The sequence below is a fragment of the Acipenser ruthenus genome, chromosome 11 (genome assembly GCF_902713425.1).
Source record: "Acipenser ruthenus chromosome 11, fAciRut3.2 maternal haplotype, whole genome shotgun sequence".
NCBI lineage: Eukaryota > Metazoa > Chordata > Actinopteri > Acipenseriformes > Acipenseridae > Acipenser > Acipenser ruthenus.
This window is the reverse complement of record NC_081199.1, coordinates 809,599-829,270: the sequence shown is the minus strand read 5'-3', so window position 1 is coordinate 829,270 and position 19,672 is coordinate 809,599. Positions and strand designations below refer to the sequence as shown.

Sequence of the window (19,672 nt, the reverse complement as noted above, 5' to 3'; positions counted from 1 at the left end):
ACACAAGACAGTCCCAATGCAACATAATCAGTTTTTTTAAAATAATAATAATAATAATAATACAAAGAAAACAACATTAAAAACTATTACCGAAAAATAGTTTATTGCACAAAGCTTGAGGAATTCGTCTTCAGTTTTATTAACATGCATAACCTTTCTTTTTCTTTTTTTTTAACTGTACACGGTGTCTTTCTCAGTGTCAGGGAAGGTTTATGCAGTTTTAATAGTTCAATAAAGGCAAACTTTCTTTTTTCTTTTTTTCGAAAGGAACTTGGATTACAGAATTAACATTCTTAAGAACTATACACACTACACCCCCATACCACAACAGAGACAAACAGCAGGATCATTGTACAGACATTCAGTATGCAGCATCCTATTGAAATCACAACGAGCCCCTTCTAGAAGTCAGTCAAGTCTTTATCATAAAGTCATATACGGTACATGTGTATTTCTGGTCTCTTGCATCCTCTTTAGGGAATGGAGCAGAGCCAATGTACAGAGTTAAAGTACTTCGTAGATGGAAGGCAATGATTACACTGAGGCAATGAACACTTTGCCCTCCATCGGGCTAGGGAGGAAAAGGAACACTTGAATCTTAAGCTTAAAAGACATGCAAAAACGTCTACAGCCACTCACCAATAACTTTAGAATACTCTGGCACCAAAAAAATAAACTTGATTATAATATTAGAGGATAACACTTCCAAGAAAACTTCTACTGCTTTCAGCAGACTCAACACGTTGGTCTAATTTTATTAATCTCGTTTCTTTTTAAAACTACCACTGGATGCTTACAACAAATCTTTAGTATTGTACTGTGGCTCACTGAGGACATGGAGAGAAAAAAATATATATTATCTTAGGATCTCAACAAAACATTTTACTCTGTTCTTCTTCCATATCTTTGGTAAGCCACAGTAACGTTCCCTTTTCAGAACACTACTCCAAATATATAACAGGTCAGTAAATGGTTTTTAAAGGGGTTACATTTTTCGCAAATCCCTTGAGTTATGCAATCTAAACAAAAATACACAAACATGAGTAGAATTGTCCACTTTCTGAGCTCACAGGGTGTGATTTTGGTGAACACGAAAGCACACCTCTAAGACAACCAACATACACCACAAGGAAAGTACACACGAAAGAGTTGAGATCTGGGGTTAGGAATTGTTTCTACAGTATACAGTATTCCAGTAAGGCAGATTCATCTGTTGACACTTGCAATGTTAGCGTACATTACATTACATACAGAGCAGGATGACAGTGGATCTGGGCAGGACAAAGACTGTTTGTGAAAACAAGCCTGGAAGGGAACACATGCTTCTTAGATACAGGAAGCAACATGTGCATGGCAGAGAAGCAAATGCATTCACCACAGCTAATGTGTTGGTGGCGCCCCCCTGTGGCAATATGTGCCACCGAAGAGATTTCTCTTCATATATTTCCCTTATCCTATCAATACATTTGCTGCTTTTCATTCTAAAGTGGCCTGGATGACCACAGAATATCTCAGCATTGAGAGTAAATGTACCCATATGATACACATCTCTCGTTTCAATACTCCAATTTAAAGCACATATTGTCTATCATATTGAAATAGTTCAGATCAGACTATGCTAGCTACTGTATAATATCGAGGAGAGGACAATACTTCCACACAGCAGAATATATACCAACCAGACTCTTCTTTTTGAAGCTCACCCCACACCAGACCCCTTCACAAATGTACGACTCTGTACAAAACAGTGAAAAGGACCGCGTACGAGTTAACAAGTCTGGATAGATTATCTATTCTATTGGTTAAATATATCTGTATTTAAAAAAAAAAAAAAACTATAAACAAAATAAACATAACATTAAAATTTTGTAATAAATTAAAAGAGTACCTTTCATTTGTAGAATCAATTTTTTTTTCTTACACAATTGGTTTTGCTTTGTTTTTACATAAAGCATGCTTCTGTAGCTGGACAGACTCTTACTACAGATACAGAGGAGCTTGAAGAATGACCTGAAACTGGCCTGGGATACAAAATAAACTACATTGTAATTGTACCCATATTAAATAAGATACCCAAGACTAAAGGCTATCCCATTTCTTCCCAACATAAATTATTTAATCTTTTTTTTTTGTGCAAGTAGACGCAGATTTATATATAAACAATATTTTCATGAGTGTCATTTTGGAGCTTATATCCCCTCAGCCCTACCTAACAAATGAAAAGTTGGGAGCAGTTTGAAGACAGCCTAATATGCACATATTAAAAGCAGTAGTAGATGCTCATGACTTCATGCGGTAGAAGTCAGTTTGGTAACAGCTCTCAATTGTTTTGGTAAAAGAAATACTGATTCAAGTATTGTGCTGAACTTCACCTCAATGATTAAAATAAACTGAGAAATACACACATGAATTCAAAATGTTACCCTTTTGTAAATCTGCTCTTAAGGAGAAGATCAGCTTTACAAACAACCTTACTGAGTTAGTCAGCTCTAGCCTGACACCAGGCTACTGGGCTTTGCATTAAGACAATACTACATTTCATCAAAATGAACTGGATTGAATAATGACTGGAACGTGTTGCCTCCGCATGCTAGGGCTACAATACATAGGACAAACAGCATGGATAAGCATGGGAGAGAATCTGCTTGTGCACCAACACATTTCCACTGTTACTGAGCCTAGATTCAGCCAACCCAAGTCCTGTGAATAAGCTTAAACTTTTACAACAATTAAATTAAAAAAAAAAAAGGGGGGGTTGTAGTCATGAACAACAGAGTTAAACATTTCTTAGAAATAATAATAATAATAAAACAAATCATAAAAAAATCAGCAGTATGTTAAACAATTAATAAATTAGCAAGTTTAAAGAAAAACCAAACGAAACAGAAAGAGAAGTAAAACATGTCCACTCCGCAGCCCTGGGTGTTAGGACTGCTGTGCTGCCTCCTCCCTGGCACAGCCGCTGTGGTTCAGCTCCACGGCTGGTGTGCTCTGTGCGCTCTCGCTCTCGCTTTCGCTCTGCTCGTCTCCAGCTGTCAAGTTGCTGGCAGCAGGCAGTCCCATGAGCTGTCCTTCCATGTTAGTCCAGGACGTCATGGACTCGTGCACGGTCACTGTGTGCTCCTCCATCTGCTTCTGCAGGCTGTCCATCTCCTGCCTTGCGGAGTCAAATCAAAAGCAAGGGGAATCACAAACACATTTTGGGATAGCGGGAATCTTTATATACATAAACTGCTGGTTTTACAGACTTCGATTAAAACTAATCATGGACTACCCAATGTTAAGTCAGGTAAGGCAGTCCCAGATTAGTGCTAATCAGGGTGTGTGAAACCAGCCAAAAGGGGCTAAATAATTGTAATTAAAAGCAATTCAGATAACGACTTCCAAATGTAGACATACTCGTTGGTTTGAAACTCATACTGTATTATAAAACCCTAATAGTAAATTGCTTTAGTGTTGTTAACTATAAAGAGTTCAACACACACTACAAAGTGTTATTTTAGCTGACCTTGATTTCCTAAACTGAAACATGCTGAAGCTGCTGCAATAGTAAATATATCCTACTTGAGCTGTCTGAGGCAGTGGTGCAGGTTGCTGAGGGGCTCCTTGCTCACGGAGGTGGGGGGCTTCAGGAGCTCCTCCAGCAGAGACGCTGGGACGGGACAGTCTGGGATCTTCACTGGTGTGACTGGATTGGACATGCTTGTATCTCCCTTCAGCTCCATCCGCTAACGAGAGAGGGAAGGTATAATAAAACGCTATAAGCACGCAGATCAAATGTCAATTTGAATTTTTATGTAAAAAAGTAGCAATTGTGGAAAGGTTTTTTAATTATTATTATTATTTTTTGTTCCAATATTGCCCCAGAACGGAGGACTGCCATGGCCTGTCTGGAGTGAGCACGGAGGACTGCTTACCTTTCTGTTCCTGCTCTGCTTCAGCTCCAGTTTCAGCTGCTGGTTCTGCTGCAGTAGAGTCTTCATGCTGTTTCTGAGTTCCACCACTTTAGCCTGAAGCATGAACTTGTCTTTCCTGGTACCCGTCAGCTCCTCCTGCACAACATCCAGCTCTGCCTTGATGCCCTGAAACAAAACAGTGTTCATGGTGTTTCTATTGCATTGACGTGAGCAGGGATTCGGAAGCTAAGCCATGGTGTAAAGGTGCTCCCCCTACCTGCAGACTCGCCTGGAAGCCCTCCAGTTCCTTGTGGCTTCGCTGCTCTGTCATTTCCAGCTGCTGCTTCTGAGCCTCAATCTCACGCTCCTTCTGCTCCACCTCCCACTTCAAGTCTTCCACCTATCAGAAAAAGATTTCAAAAAAATTAAGTGTGATTTTCTAGACCCTCCATTAAACAGCGCATCATGAAAACGAATTATTCGTTAGCTGCATTTCATTAACATCGCCCCAGGTCAGACAAGTTCTCTAATGTAAAAATAAACAACAGCAGTATTTGAGAAAGCCCTGGGGGGGTTCCGGTCCACACCTCCTGGGTTGTGACAGGCTGTTTGCTTTGCTGCTCCTCCAGCTGTTTCTGTAGGAGCTGTAACTGGGAGTTTGCCTCCCCCAGCTCCTGCTGGAACAGAGTCACCTCCTGGGAATGCCTCTCGTCCTGTGCCCTGGGAACACGGGAGAACACGGAGGGTTAAGGGAGCTGCAATTACATTCAATCTAAACAACAATTTCTACCGAATCACCATGCCAGCTTGAAACATCACGCGAACACTTGCTAAGTGCTCCCCAACACTGTGTATGAGTGAAACAACAATCAGTATGAATTTGTATTCAATTAAATACATTTCGTGAATTAAAGGCAAAACTGTGGCTGCCAAAACCCCTTTTTGTATTTTTTTTTTTTTTTTTTTTTTTTAGTATTGCATTGCATGATGTGTTTGGTCAAAATATGTTACTGTACCCAAAGAACGACAAAGGATTCACGCAAAATAAAACACTGAAAATAAAAGCAACTACTGGGAACCCTGCAGTTGCTGTGCTGATGTCCAGATGTGAAGAGAAGACGTGAACTCACTGCAGTTTGTCTGCTTCGATTTGCAGCACTTTGAAAAGCTGTTCTTTGGCTTGCAGCTCCTTCTTGACCTCGCTGAGCTCCAGCGCCGCCGCTCTGTAGTGCCGTCGGTTATGCGCGGCTTCAGCTTTCACAGTGGCGACCTGTGAAACACAGAGACCGGTGAGCCCCTGCGTGCTCCACCCAGGCAAGGAGGAGTACTCATGCTGTCTTCATTCTGCCATACAAGCGCCACAAGGTAAAGCCTTCGGAGTCATTGGCCTGTCTATCAGAAGCAGGGTCACTGCATTTAGTTTGAGTTAGTTAGGGGTTATATTAAAAACAGAAACAACAGTGTATGAAACTACAAGGACTGCCTGTATTTCATCAAGATGCGAATGCATCCCGGACCATCTCTATTGCATTGTATTGTATTGTCATGTCCACCCGGATTACAGCAGGTAGCCATTCGCTCCATGGACGGGCTGTCCAGTGAATAAGCTTGCACTAGACCCAACACTCCTCACATCCCAGTTCACACCTCCTTACCTGCTGCTTGAGGTCGCCCACACTGGCTTTTTCTTTCTCCAAGGCTGCCTGTAACCTCTGAACGAGTTCTTTCATCTGCTGGTCTTCCTGCTCTTTCCGTTTCAAAACTGCTTGAACCTGCAGAGAGAGAGAGACACACACCTGATGAAGTCTACCAGAGTCATGAAGTCAAATAAAACTTCAAACAAACTTCCAGATCCTAGCACAGGTGTGCAGGTCTCTGTCTACATTCCTCACAGAGGACAAACCTGCAGATTGAGCTGCATCAGGTCTGCCTCCCTCCTGGCCAGGGCAGTCTCCAGGATGTTAGCATGCTCCCGCAGTGCAGTGTGGGACTGCCCCAGTCCAGCCAGCTTCCCTCGCTCATGTTCCAGCTCCAATGACAGCTTCTTATTGTGCTCTTCCAGACGCCGAATCCTTTTCTTGAACCCTCGGGATTCCTGGAGCTTTAAACACATAAATAAAAAAATGCATTACACTCAGCTCAGATATCGTTGTAGTACATATTTTATAACAAACACCTCCGTTGGTTGTTTTGCTGTAAGATCTAGTTTACTTTGTATTTCTTCAAGTTTAAAATAAATCTGAAATGGGTTAATACAGAACGTGCTTACAGTTTGAAGTTCAAGTCTCACTCCTCAGCAGTAGGAACCAGTCTTACCTCGTCCTCTAACTCGAGGACCTTTTCCTGGTACTCCTCCAGCTCCTGGCTAGTGAGCGAGATCACTTCCTGCAGCTCTTTCTCCAGCATGGCCTTGCTGTGGGTGACTGTCTGCAGCTCTGTCTGCAGAGCCTCGATCTTGTCCTGCAATCGGGGAGCACAACCTTAAAAACACACACACCTACTAAAAGAGCTTCTCCGACGTTTCAAATCGACTCCAAGAAATAGCCAACAGAAGTTTATACAGAGAAAAGAAATCTGCAAATACAGTATCAGTCGCTTAGTGTTACTGCCTACAGGCTGGTTCATTCTTGGAACCAGCAGGAGATGTTTTGTGTGACGCTCTGGAGACCAGTCCCCTTCGCACGACTCAAGACTAGAAATCACCCTCAGCGACGGTCGCAAGCCTGAAGCATGAACCAGCCTTTAGTTATTCAGTTCTAAAATAAAACTGTCGATTTAGCATATCCGGCGCATTTCTCGTCTCCGTCGAAGATTGTGCAGCTGAACATTTAGATACACGTACCTATGAAAATGTGATATAAATCTATTGAAACGGAGAGGTTTAGTGGTATACCTGCAGTGCCTGGCTGCTCCCCCCATCTGTGACCTGTGCTTTCAGTTTGCTCAGCTCAGCCTCTGCCGTCTCCTTGGCTGTCAGGGCTTCCTGCAGTCTCCGGCTCAGGATCCCCACTGCGTTCTCGTAAGCCTTGTGCTTCACCTTCATGTCTTTCTGGGCACTCGTCAGGTCTGTCCCCAGCCTCTTCATTCTCACCTTCTGCTCTGAGATAGCCCTGTACAAAACAAACACAGTGTGGGAATTAAACTGCTCGCATGTTGTAATGTTTTAATCCACAGCAGGCAGCTCCAGTTACAAAACTTGACTGCGTGCTGCTGAATTGTAAAGTATACAGATAAAATACACTTGCCGAGTACATAAGGAACCAGCTATTGTTGCAAAAACTCACTTTTTGGCTTCTTGTTGCATTTGCTCCACCTGTTTCCTCAGCTCTGCGTTCTCCTCTGTCACGGATGCGAGCTGACCTTGGTCAATCTGCACTGACTGCAAATATAAGAGTTCAATGAATTCTAGGTAGCTTTCAGCAATATCTGGGTAAAAACAGTGGTCAGTGTGCCAAAAGAGCACACGTAAGATTATTATTACTGTTATTTAATGTACGAGCAGGTATAATGAAAACTGGCATTCCATAGTTACAGAACGGCAAACAGATCATTGTTACTCCAATTGTTTTTAAAACCTTGCTTCTAACTCTAAAACACATACGAAAGTTCATACCACTCACAAGCCCCACAATCCCACGTCTGAGCCGTGTATACTTGTGGTTTAGTAGTTTTATTGGCTGCCTTTATTCTTTCTTTTTGTTTTATCCTCGCACCTCGTCTACAGGCTCAGTGTTGAACCCTCTCTAGATCCTGTACCTGAAGCTGGAGCTCTAGCTGGTCTCTCTCTCTCTGCGCGCTCTCCAGATGTGTTTGCAGACTGGTCATCTGCTGCTGGACCCGGGCCACCTCCTTGCCCAGCCGGGACTGCTCCAGCTCCGCACCCTTCCTCTCCCCTTGCGCGTTCAGCAGCTCCTGCTTTAACCCCTTCACCTCCGAGTTCAGCCTCTTCTTCGTGGCTTTCAACTCGCTGATCAGCTGATCCTTAGAGCTGGCGTCCCGCCGATAGGCTTCCACCATGACCTGCAGGACAAAGCCTTTGTGAACCAGGTGCTGGACTGGTTCCTTTGCATTGCACGGGCCCCCCCCAGCTAACACGCATGCTGAGATTCTGTTTTGCTTCACAGTGTTTGAATCGCCCGGTTTGAATGCCACCTCAACAAGATGGAACCTAAGCAACAAATGTTACCAGACTCCTGAATCTTTCTTCCCTCACCTTGTTTGCACTCTGTAGTGCTCCAACCAGACGAGCCACGGAGCCACTGAGGAACCTTTCTGCACAGTTAGTGATAGTAAAAAAAGTTTCTGCCCATCAGCCTGTGACCATTTACAGCCAGTAAAACTGACAACGAATGAAACCGTCCTCATAGTTGACTGCGGCTAAACTGCACAGCGCAGCAGTGAAAGCTTCTGTTCCTATTCTTTATGGGTGTATTTTGAGCACTTACTTTTTGCTGGAGGTATTGCTCTTTTAGTTTCCGAGTTTGCTTCTTCAGGCTGCTGTTCTCATGCTGCATACCTTCAATCTTTGAGAAAAAAAATTAATAAAAGATTAATGAAAACATTCTCGTTTTAAGATTCAAAAGAAAAAAACTAAGATTGGTCCCGACTCCACAAGTAGAGCTACACACGCAAAAATCGATCCACACAGTAAATCATAGTAGGTGTGTTACTATCTTGTTACTAGTTATTAGATCTAGTTTTAAGGTTCATTCATGGTAGGTACAAGGCGTGACCATGTGCACAGGGAAGGAAACTCTTTACTGCACACTAGCTTTTCCAGCTGTTCTTGGCAACATGTTGAGCCACTGATCCTGTGCGTGTCTGAATGTGTGTGTGTGTGAGACAGTGTCTGTGTACCTGAGTGGCCTTGACTTTGACCTCCTGTCTGAGCTGCTCCAGGATTTCCAAAGCTGCCTCGGCCCCCTCCCCGAGCCGCCGGGCCCCCTCGTCCAGCCCCTCCTGCTCAGCCCGCGCCGCCTGCAGCGCCACCTCCAGGACGATCTTGTCGTTCTGCAGGGACTGGATGGTGTGGTCCTGGGCGCCGGCTTCGCCCTGCAGCTCGGAGAGCTGTGCTTCCAGCTCCTCGTAGCGCGCCTGCAGCCCGTTCAGAGACTGCTCCTTGGTGTGCAGAGCCTCCTGGGCCAGGGTGAGCTGCTTCATCAGATCCAAGTGCTCCTGCTGCACAGCCTCCAGCTGCAGGTCCTTCTGAGTGAGAGCCAGCTTCACCTATGTACCAAAATTAACATTCAAATATATCAGGGTGAATATTATGGTAAATGTGTTATGGAACAAAACTGAATATTGAGCAAGTCACAAAAAAGTAACAAAGTATCAGAGATTAACTTCACAGTTAATTTATGGGATAATTTACACACGGGCATGACTTTTGCTTCAAAGGTGTGAGTGTCTTTGAGTGGGCATGGTTTTTACAGCTGCTGCACATTCTAAAACAATCCCGTTAGTGACAGTATGTACAATCATATAACTGAGTCACAGGTTTCTTTGTCGCAATGATTATTTCTGGACAAGAGTTAAGGAATAGACTCCAGGACACTGGTCACCCAGCTCCCTCTCCACTGTGCCACGTACCTGCTCCGGCTCCCTCTCCACTGTGCCACGTACCTGCTCCGGCTTCCTCTCCACTGTGCCACGTACCTGCTCCGGCTCCCTCTCCACTGTGCCACGTACCTGCTCCGGCTCCCTCTCCACTGTGCCACGTACCTGCTCCGGCTCCCTCTCCACTGTGCCACGTACCTGCTCCGGCTCCCTCTCCACTGTGCCACGTACCTGCTCCGGCTCCCTCTCCACTGTGCCACGTACCTGCTCCGGCTCCCTCTCCACTGTGCCACGTACCTGCTCCGGCTCCCTCTCCACGGTGCCACGTACCTGCTCCGGCTCCCTCTCCACTGTGCCACGTACCTGCTCCGGCTCCCTCTCCACTGTGCCACGTACCTGCTCCGGCTCCCTCTCCACTGTGCCACGTACCTGCTCCGGCTCCCTCTCCACTGTGCCACGTACCTGCTCCGGCTCCCTCTCCACTGTGCCACGTACCTGCTCCGGCTCCCTCTCCACTGTGCCACGTACCTGCTCCGGCTCCCTCTCCACTGTGCCACGTACCTGCTCCGGCTCCCTCTCCACTGTGCCACGTACCTGCTCCGGCTCCCTCTCCACTGTGCCACGTACCTGCTCCGGCTCCCTCTCCACTGTGCCACGTACCTGCTCCGGCTCCCTCTCCACTGTGCCACGTACCTGCTCCGGCTCCCTCTCCACTGTGCCACGTACCTGCTCCGGCTCCCTCTCCACTGTGCCACGTACCTGCTCCGGCTCCCTCTCCACTGTGCCACGTACCTGCTCCGGCTCCCTCTCCACTGTGCCACGTACCTGCTCCAGCTCCCTCTCCACTGTGCCACGTACCTGATCCAGCTCCCTCTCCACTGTGCCACGTACCTGCTCCAGCTCCCTCTCCACTGTGCCACGTACCTGCTCCAGCTCCCTCTCCACTGTGCCACGTACCTGCTCCAGCTCCCTCTCCACTGTGTTGGCAGAGCTGGCCAGCCTCTGCAGGACATCCCTCTCCTCTTCTAACTCTTCCAGTTTGTGGTGCAGGTCTTCCTCCACCATGGACTTGGCCTCCTGGATCTGACGGTACGCAGCGTCTTGGTCCAGCATGTCAGCCTGGGAGACCCAGCGAAATGCTCTCATAACCAACCAGCACCGTGAACGCTCCCCATGTCATTTATACATGTCGATGAACAAGCAGGGAACATTTTACACAGAGGCACATTTAAAGTACTTGGGTTTGTTTTTTGTATTTTATTAGTAAATGACTGTATCAGAATATCGTTACACCTCGGAATTGCTCACTGCTTTTATCTACTATTTGGACTATTTCCTCCTTGTTCGTATTGCATATTTTCTGAAAGCTGTAGTCTATATATGTTATATTGATTGCAATCTCTGAAAACACCAGTAGATGTTTTACCTCAATGTTCTGGAGTTGCACAGCGATTCGCTCTTTCTCCTTGATGGATCGTTGCTGGGTCTCTGTCAGCTCATGGGATAACGTCACATTCTCCAGTTTAAGGTGTTCCAGCACCCCTGTCTGGGTCATCTGGCCAGCCTGGGCAACACAAAACAAGGGTCAGAATTGAATATCAAAGGCTCCTGCGGGTTTGCCTTACCATTGAACACGTGTGTAGAACCGACTCGTCTGAGGATTTCACTGACCTTTTACAAGTTTGATACGAAGGATAAAAAAAAAACTAAAAACAAACGTGAATCCAATGAACATTAGCACACATTTCATTTCAAGACTGGTTTGAATTTTACAGCTTTATCTTAAATTAAATTATGTTTCTTGTGGATCCAGTTTCTTACTAATGTTCTGAGCAATGTCAATCCAAATCGTAATCTTAAATAGCATTTTTGAAGCTGTTAGCATTTAAGCAGTCTACCCTTAAACTACACATAACTAGGTCTCTGTGTAATTTGAGTCCAGTTAGCAACAGAAATAATTATCAGAAACTGTACTCCATGCATTTTATTAAACTCACCACTAATTAAAAACAAAAAAAAAAAGAGTAGGACTTAAATCTTGCAAATGATTTTATAATGCAGCCAATCCCCGGTGCTTACCTGGATGTTGGCCATTTCGCTCTGCAGTCGGACCCGGGCCTCCTGGGCCAGGGTGAGCTGCTGCTGGTACCACTGGCGCACGTGCTGCAGGGAGCTGATCTCTGACTGCAAGGTCTTCAGCCTGCTCACCAGCGTGCTGCGCTCTGACTGCACCTGCAGGAGCTGGGCTTGCAGGGCACCCATCTGCTGCCGGAGCTGCTGAACTGCACAAGAAAAAGGGTTGAGACTGAAGCTCCTGTCCAGCAGGTGATTGGAATAAACCATGGAAATACAGTCAACCAGACAAACAAACGCATAGGTGCCGGCACAAATGCCTGTTGTTTTAGCACCTTATTTATAATATTCTTAGGTCTATGGTGCTGATTAAGTTTGAACCACACATGCTTTTTATTGTGTAGTTTGTGCATTGTAATTGTTTTTTTATACAGTGCAATGGTCTTTTTTTAAATTATTTTCCAGGACCCCCTTGTAAATGAGTTGACTAGAGGAAGTATCAGGGAGTGGGGGTGTAACTCGAGGGACACGTCTGATTTGACTAGAGGAAGTATCAGGGAGTGGGGGTGTAACTCGAGGGACACGTCTGATTTGACTAGAGGAAGTATCAGGGAGTGGGGGTGTAACTCGAGGGACACGTCTGATTTGACTGGAGGAAGTATCAGGGGTGTGTTCTATAAGAGCGGTTCTGCTCAGCTCCTCACCAGTGTTGTCCCTGGAGGAGATGCTCTGCTGCATTTCCTCCACCTTGCCCAGGAGCCTCTGGTACTGCTCCTCCGCCACCTGCAGGTCGTTGCTCAGGGAGGCCAGGCTGCCGTTCTTGGCCTCCAGGCTGCCCTGCAGCTCGCTCATGGCTCTCTCCAGCTCGGAGCAGTTCTGCCGCAGGTTCCCCACCTCCAAGGTGAGGTTGCTCTGGGTCTGCTGACTGACCTGGTTCTGCTCCAGCTGGGCCTGGAGCTGAGCGTTCACCGAGGCCAGCTGGGCCTGCAGCTCCGTCTTCTCCTTCAGAGCCTGTAGGGAGAGCATCCGCGTCAGCATCAGCATCGCTGGGACAATCAGGGAGTTTGGACTCATACACAAGCCTGCGAGCCAAAAAACACTGAAGCCTTTGGAACGAAGAGCGATTCTGTAAAGACAGGCACTAACCTGACTGGCTTCTGCTGACAGAGACTCCAGCTGCCCTTCCAGCCTCATCTTCTCCTTCAGGACCTGCAGCATTTCATCATGGCTTCCTATTACAGAGCTTCCTAAGGACACACTTCAAATCCACAGCGGGGGGAAAAAAAAAAAAAAGAGAGAAATTTTAACTCTGTTCCAGAAAACCATCAGCCCATTTTCCTCAAACTTCGCCGGTACTTCAACCCACACACACAAACAGATGTTGTTCTGAATAATCCAAGCCTTTACTAAAACTATTATTATTACCTGCTAGAAATACTGTCCCTGCGGCTCCGCACTCCGTTCATCTCTTGTTCCTGAGCCAGCAGGTGCAGTTCGTCCGTGGCAGCCTGCAGGACCTCCTGCAGAGAGGGGTACTGCCCCACAGCCTCCGGGGCGATCTCTCCCCAGTCCCTCTGCCGGCTCCCCTCTGACGACAGCATGCTGAAGCCGCCCCCGGCCACGGAGGCACTGCTGTATGAGGAGCTGTCACTCTCATTACCGTCATGCCGGGCCCGAGATTCACTGCCGTCGAGCTCCGAAACGCTGTCCCTCATCTGCAAGGAGGTCTCCAGCCGCTCCTCCGTCTCCGAGGCCAGGCTGACCTCCGACACGACTGACGTGGAGCTCCTGCTTGAATGCAGGGATCCCTGGGTCCTGTCCCCTGCTGCCTGTGACCTCGCGCTGCTGCTGCTGCTGCTGCTCCCAGCGTCCAGCTCCTTGTAGTCTGCCAGGGAGCGGATCCTGCTGGAGCCGGAGGATTTTGAAGACTTCTTTTTCTCCTTAGCGGGCGGAGGGATCCCCAGGCTCCCCAGTTTGGGCCCCCGGGGGACGCTGGTCCGCATGAAGGAGTACTCCGTGGTCATGGAGGTGGTGTTCGCCCGGGGGAGAGCATCGGGGTGCAGCATCAGCTCTGGGTCCAGCGTACTCGAGAGACGGTTTTTCGGGGTTGAATGGTGTGACTGAAAGACGATGCACATTTGGGAAGGTAAGACTATAAAATGTACAATCATGCATGTTTTAGAGAAAGTCTCAGATACCACATGTAACACAGATTTATCTTTAAAGCTGATAAATCTGCAAATGTCAAGTTCTTGCTTTAAGGAACAGTACTGGTGGTACAGTATCATTTTTTTTCAAAGCACGTTCAGGATGCATTGATCTTGTGTGTACTGTGCATTAGCAACCAAGAGTGAGAGAAGAGATTTTTATACTAAAATAGCCATCTCTCCTTTGATGTCTCTCATCATATATTTTTCTATTTCCCAACCCCCACTCTTGGAGTCAGGAATCTACAGGTATGCAGGCCTATAATGGACTATAAGAGGCTGCTTTTAACCTACAAGGTCATTATAGTTCTGAATTATTTACACCCTACAGGCGTCGGCAGTGTGAAAAGGCTTTTGGTTGCTAAACTCATAGACTGTAGAATGCATTGCCGCAATTGATCAGGGATTCTGAGAGTTTTCTCTACTCAAGACTACATTTCTTTGACTTGGTATGGCCGCCAAAGTATAAGACACTGACACTGCTTAAATAGTAACCCTCCTGCAGTCTTGGAGTGGATGCATTTCTGAAATGTTACAATGTGTTCATGTAGCGGGCATGTTAAACATGTACCCTGCAGGCGGCACTGAGATAGATACCCTGTGCTGGTGCTTCTGGACCCTATACTGTTTCAGCTGCTCCTCCAGGCGTCTCCGTGCCTGCAGTCGGATCTGCTCCTCGTTCTCCAGCTCCATGGAAGGCTCTGTCGAACCTAAAGGCAAAGCAAACACTTAAACACACACAGGGGCACCAGCCTTGGAACTATAAGAGAATTAGTGATGCCATGCAATCGGGAACCGGCAAGGCAAGAAGGGGTTATTGAGGAGACAGAAATAAGTCTGTGCAAATGTCTTTTTGTAATAATATAAACTTGTATGCTTCTGATGCTGTTTACTGCATACAACTCTGATCACAATTTTAGTGAAAGACGGGTTGTCAGATTGTCCTTATTAATCTGAGTTGTATTAATAGTGTGAAACATGCTATGCATCAGCAAAGCACAGCTCTATTACTCTGTGTGTCACCACAAGCAATTTAGTTAAAAGGCACTATCAGACTTTAAAGCAAAAGAGGGGGGATACAGCAACAAGGGGGACAGTCGGTTACACAGATGCTTACACAATTCAGTTTCTTGCATGGGTAGACTTAGTTTGAGAGACTGCAAAGCGTCCCTGTTATGAACAGTGCCCTCAGAATTAGCTCCCTGAGACTTCGTTAGGTTGTGATGGAAAGCAGCCACACCTGAGGATGGCTCCTGGCTCTGTGGGCTCTCCTGGAGCTGAGACAGGGGTCCGTTCGGGGTGATGTCTCCTTCACCGCCTGAACCCATGGCAGCCAGGGCTTTGTCTCCATTTGCCACCTTGTTTGGGTTAAAAGCAGAACCTGAAACAAAAACTGTAGATCAGCACTGGCTAAGCTGCACCTGGGGTTAACCCTTGTTTGCTGAGCAACATTACTGGCTGCTTTTCAACGACCCAACTAAATGAATGCTACCCAGGTAAGGTTCTCCAAGGTTAGCGCCAACCAGGGTCTGTGAAAACACCTGTAAAACATGACAAAACTGTATTCTTAGTTTATACAGTACTACAGCACCACAGAACAGTAACGTGTTGATAATCTAAAGATAATCAGTAAAAACCTTAGCAAAAGAAATGCACACAGAAATAACAGGACTGGTGGCAGCAGACCGTTAGGGCAACAGTCTGAGAAAATGAGCATTATAGAAAAACAGATCTACGACTCACTATTTACTGCAACCCTTACAGAGTCTGATCCCAGATGCAGTGCCACCCCACTGACTGGCATAAGAAAGGGTGCATTACTATTCTTCAAAGCGCTGTTTATAGCCTGTAGAGGATGCGGTCAGAAACAATGCAGTCGAACAAAAAGAAAAAAGGAAGAGGCTCCTCAAATTAAACTAAAGCTAGCAGCTGCCAGTGCACATCCCATTCTTGTTTTTCTGTAAATGACCACTCCCTTCCTGTTTGCACCACACGTGAATGACTGGATCTTCTGAGCTTCTCATGTTCTCTCGTGTGAAACCCGATACCTGGACGAGTGCCAGCTCAATGACATGTCAGGACTGAGCGAAACACCGACAAGAAAGAGACCTCAGCAGCTTTGTGCATGACACGAGAGCCTGGGCATCCACCGTCGTATATGACATGAATAAAACACATTAACAAGCTGCACACTTGACAGGAACCTTCGCCCTGCTCCGCTAGTCACCCTGGACCTGCCTGTCTATATCAACACGTCAGGCAGTGAGAGAGAGAGAATCTAAACTCTTTAACTAAAGCCAGCAACTGAGGAAGTCAAGTCATGCTTTCCACAGGCAGGTTCAGCATGTTTAATGGAGCAATGCCAATAAGTACATTAGAGAGTTAGCCCCGATACGCTTTAGCAATTCCAAATGCCAAGGGAAAGGAACTGCTATAAAAAAAAAGTATGTTCTCTGCAGTGCTCAACGAGGTCAGAAACAAAAGAACCCCGTCCTCTTTTGAAGCACAGATCGAGACATGACAGTTATTAAAAAAGCATGACAATGATATGAGAATTGCTAAAGATTCATGGCCCTCTTCTATAAAAAGGCAAGACGGGAGGAACAAAACATTGTATCAGTAAAACAAAAACATGACAAAGAAACTTTTCTGAATAGTTTACATTCACATTCTTCTCACTGAAAATGTGCCTCAGTAGCACATGGAAGACAGCCCTCCGTCTCTTCAGCGATTTGCTGAACTACCCGTTGGGCTGTTACACTCCAAACTTACAGGAGGATCATCCCGGGGCCTCAACTATTTTTAGAGGCTCACACCTGCAAACAGCTGTGCTGAAACAACAATGGACTGAGCGGGCACTGCTGCTGAAGAACGCATGTGGACGTTTCAGCGCTCCGACTCCACACACCAGGGTGTCTTGTTTCGGTGCTGCCATCACTGCAATCTCTCGTGTTGTGAGGTGCAAAGTGAAAACACTGATTACTGGTACTTAGCTAAACCGCAGGATGAAGCAACACAGGGTAGCCATTGTTTGAAAAAAAGTAATTAAATCCGTCTCACAACAGACCTTCTGTTTAACATGATAACGCAGAGACATGAACCCAACTGTCAGCCTGGATCGTTACAAGGCTACCCTTTGTTGCATTGTCCTACCTCCCCATAGCTCCTATTTTTCTCCATAATCCCATTTCTCACCAGGGAGCACTGTCCAAGTTTTTAACCTCAAAAGGAAATAGAAACAATGTTATTAGGATTTGTGTTCACAATGGACACGACAGGACAGCGCTAATGTGATGTGGTTGAAAGTGTGCAAAGGCGTTAGTGTTAAATGGTTTTAATTGAAACGGACACATGCAACAGCAGGCATGTGTCAAGGATGCCATTATTAAAACAAAAGGAAGATTCAGTCCTGTAAGGGAGAGTCAGGCATCTGCTTCCATGCCTCTTCCAAAACCTCACTTACATCGCATACTGTACAACTTAATGCAGAACAGAACCTGTGCACCCTCGGAGTCCAACTCCAAAATGAGAGAAAAAAAAAATACAGTGCTTCTGAAAGCTGAACTCACCGTTTAGTCCATCCCCCACACAGGGTGTCTTCTCCTGCATTCCGCGCTCTGACAGACATTCAGAGTTCCCATCAGAACTTCCCACCGAGTCTAGTTGATCTGATACAGTTTCCATCTTGACGAGGATAATCAATAAAACCGGCCACTTTGCTAAACCCTGTATTTCAGTGTGAAGATATTGTACTGTTGTCCACTGGACGCAGTCGCTTCAGAGGGCGTGTAACATCGGATTCAATTCCTCAAACCATTTTAAACTTGGTTGATTTTCACTTGCAGTACGAAACACCTGGAGGACAGGATACTACCCATCAGATACTCCAGCCATTACCAGGACCCTGTGCTCCCTGGAAAAAAATGAAAGGCAGTTCTCTGTTATGGTTGCATTCCTTTCTACTGTGTTGTGACTGTTTGTTTTAGGTTGTGTAAACTGGACCGGCTGCCAATAATAACCCCTGAACCCTTTGATCTCCAAAACAATGTAGTTACCGCTTGGGACATCACTGAGCATTCCTACATCACGCTCCGCTAATCAGACTCATCCTTGCTTTCAATGACATTATCCTTCCCTACCATACTTTACAGATACACGAAACAGGAAGCTTTCCCCATACTGTAGACAGCACATTCTGCATAATCTTAATTTCCCAATCTAAATTACAAAACCAGTTGGATTGTGGCACTACAGACGATTTCAACAAGAAAATGTGGACAGATTTGAAGTGCATTGAACAGTTGAGAAGTATTACATCTTATAGTTATTTTATATGACTTACTATAATGGTTATATATTAAATAGCATACTAATGACACAGTAATGTTTCAGAATTACACTGCATTCGTTCATAATGCAACGGAATGACAGAAGACCCCTTTACCACTGTGAAGGCTGTCCGATCTTTGATCGCGTGTCCTATTACAGTTGAATTGACAGGCAGGTAATACTCTCTGTGCTCCAGATCACAGGAAGAGGGGTGAAGTTAGTTGCCAGTGATCCACAAAGCTTAGCTTAATCCCACTTTCCACCAAGGAGGGATCAAGTAAACAAACCTCTTTGTCATCCTTAACTTTCAATTTCTTAAACTTTTCTATTGCAAATACAGTCTGTTGCGAGCAGATGTTAGGTCACACTGATTTATCTCGTCATGCAAAGAATGTTATCGCTGGATGTTTAAATCCAATTGTTCTAGAGATAAAAACAGGACCCTGCCTCTCCCACTCTCTCTCTCTCTCGTACACTGTTTGCAACTCGTTATTTCAAGTCAGTACATAAGAGACGCTAGTAATAACAAACAATACTATACACAGACAAATAGCGTTAACAACTTACATAATTGTATTACCCCCGCCAAAAAAAGAGATATCACTGACAAAACTTGTAACAATGTACAGATTCATACAAATGTATATAATTGTCACAAATTAGCGTGTCTTCTTAAAAAAAAATACATAAACAAGGTTTGTCCAGATCAGTTAGTTAGGACGACAGGTACACAGATATACACAACGTCATAGTATTAACTAGACACGGATCAATGTAAAATACAAAACAGGTGCCTTTACTGTGTGTTACATATGACTTTAAAAGTCCATATTAAATTGAAATGTGAAATATATAATTATTAGCAATAATATCTGAATAGAAGGTACAGTAAATTCATACATCTTAACAGTTATCTGTTACGTCCTATACGCGTCTAATCTGATTTATGAGGTTTTTTTTTCACTAACGTATTGTTTATTATCTCAAAAACAATCAATTTCTACAAACCCATCAGCCGCCTCTGTCAGTTGCTATACGTGGCTGCCTGTCTGCCCTTGTTTCCTTCCCGTGCTGCAACAACAAAAAAACAAACTCTAAAACTAACTTACCTTAATATCTTAATCGCATATTCAAACTTTTAATATATATAATAACAATAATACCGTTTTTATATATTTAAAAGAAAATGCGCAACTGAACACAACTATGTTTAAAACGTCACTGTCGAATTGAGATTCCTAGCGCATCAAGAATGCAGCCCGAGTTTCCAATGGACGGACCTTCCGCTCAGCTGAGCCGCGGAACTGATCGAGGCGCCCACAAGAGGGCGACAGAGAGCAGAGAGCGACTCGTACACTTGAAGGTGTTATTCAAAGATAGTCCATTATACATCATGCCTGGTGTTAAACGCTGTGCGGGTTTGAAGGGCAAAGTAAACGCTACTCAGATGAAATGCCTGATGTAATTTAATTAATAGCAATGCTGAGTGATCGACCATTTGCAATCTCTCGTTTATCAGTTGTAAATATTTCTTGAATGGTACGTAATAGTATATGGACTTAATTTTAAAAGCGTAGCTGAATTGGAATTGGAGATAATGCATAGTGTTTG

At 45.3% G+C, this 19,672-nt stretch overlaps 1 protein-coding gene across 5 annotated transcripts; it reads right to left on the bottom strand.

Annotated features, from left to right (window-relative positions):
• Nucleotides 1-81: 81 nt before the first annotated feature.
• On the bottom strand, nucleotides 82-19,426 carry LOC117426836 (golgin subfamily A member 3-like). Of its 5 annotated transcripts, none has more exons than XM_059032728.1 (24): nucleotides 19,070-19,426; nucleotides 17,302-17,645; nucleotides 14,850-15,113; nucleotides 14,330-14,442; nucleotides 12,951-13,645; nucleotides 12,672-12,783; nucleotides 12,230-12,536; nucleotides 11,532-11,734; nucleotides 10,879-11,016; nucleotides 10,410-10,571; nucleotides 8,754-9,122; nucleotides 8,342-8,419; nucleotides 7,653-7,916; nucleotides 7,181-7,275; nucleotides 6,790-7,006; nucleotides 6,213-6,356; nucleotides 5,800-5,997; nucleotides 5,552-5,668; nucleotides 5,027-5,166; nucleotides 4,484-4,616; nucleotides 4,174-4,296; nucleotides 3,918-4,082; nucleotides 3,565-3,728; nucleotides 82-3,157 (listed from the first exon to the last, which is right to left on the bottom strand). In XM_059032728.1, the coding sequence occupies exons 2-24, from the start codon at nucleotides 17,414-17,416 to the stop codon at nucleotides 2,926-2,928; spliced, it is 4,548 nt and encodes a 1,515-aa protein (XP_058888711.1). In that variant the 5' UTR covers nucleotides 17,417-17,645; nucleotides 19,070-19,426; the 3' UTR covers nucleotides 82-2,925. The 5 variants fall into 5 exon arrangements, with proteins under 5 accessions (XP_058888711.1, XP_058888715.1, XP_058888712.1 ...); XM_059032732.1 differs by having other exon boundaries at nucleotides 14,973-15,113; XM_059032729.1 differs by having other exon boundaries at nucleotides 19,171-19,426.
• Nucleotides 19,427-19,672: the final 246 nt, after the last annotated feature.

Bases quoted from the DNA above. Each gene is read 5' to 3' on its own strand.
- LOC117426836 (XM_059032728.1), bottom strand. From the start codon at position 17,416: ATGGAAACTGTATCAGATCAACTAGACTCGGTGGGAAGTTCTGATGGG. The intron at 11,017-11,531 runs GTAAGCACCGGG...TGTGTTGCCCAG, and splicing joins GCGAAATGGCCAACATCCAG to GCTGGCCAGATGACCCAGAC. The intron at 5,998-6,212 runs GTAAGACTGGTT...ATGTGTTTAAAG, and splicing joins TCCTCGAGTTAGAGGACGAG to CTCCAGGAATCCCGAGGGTT.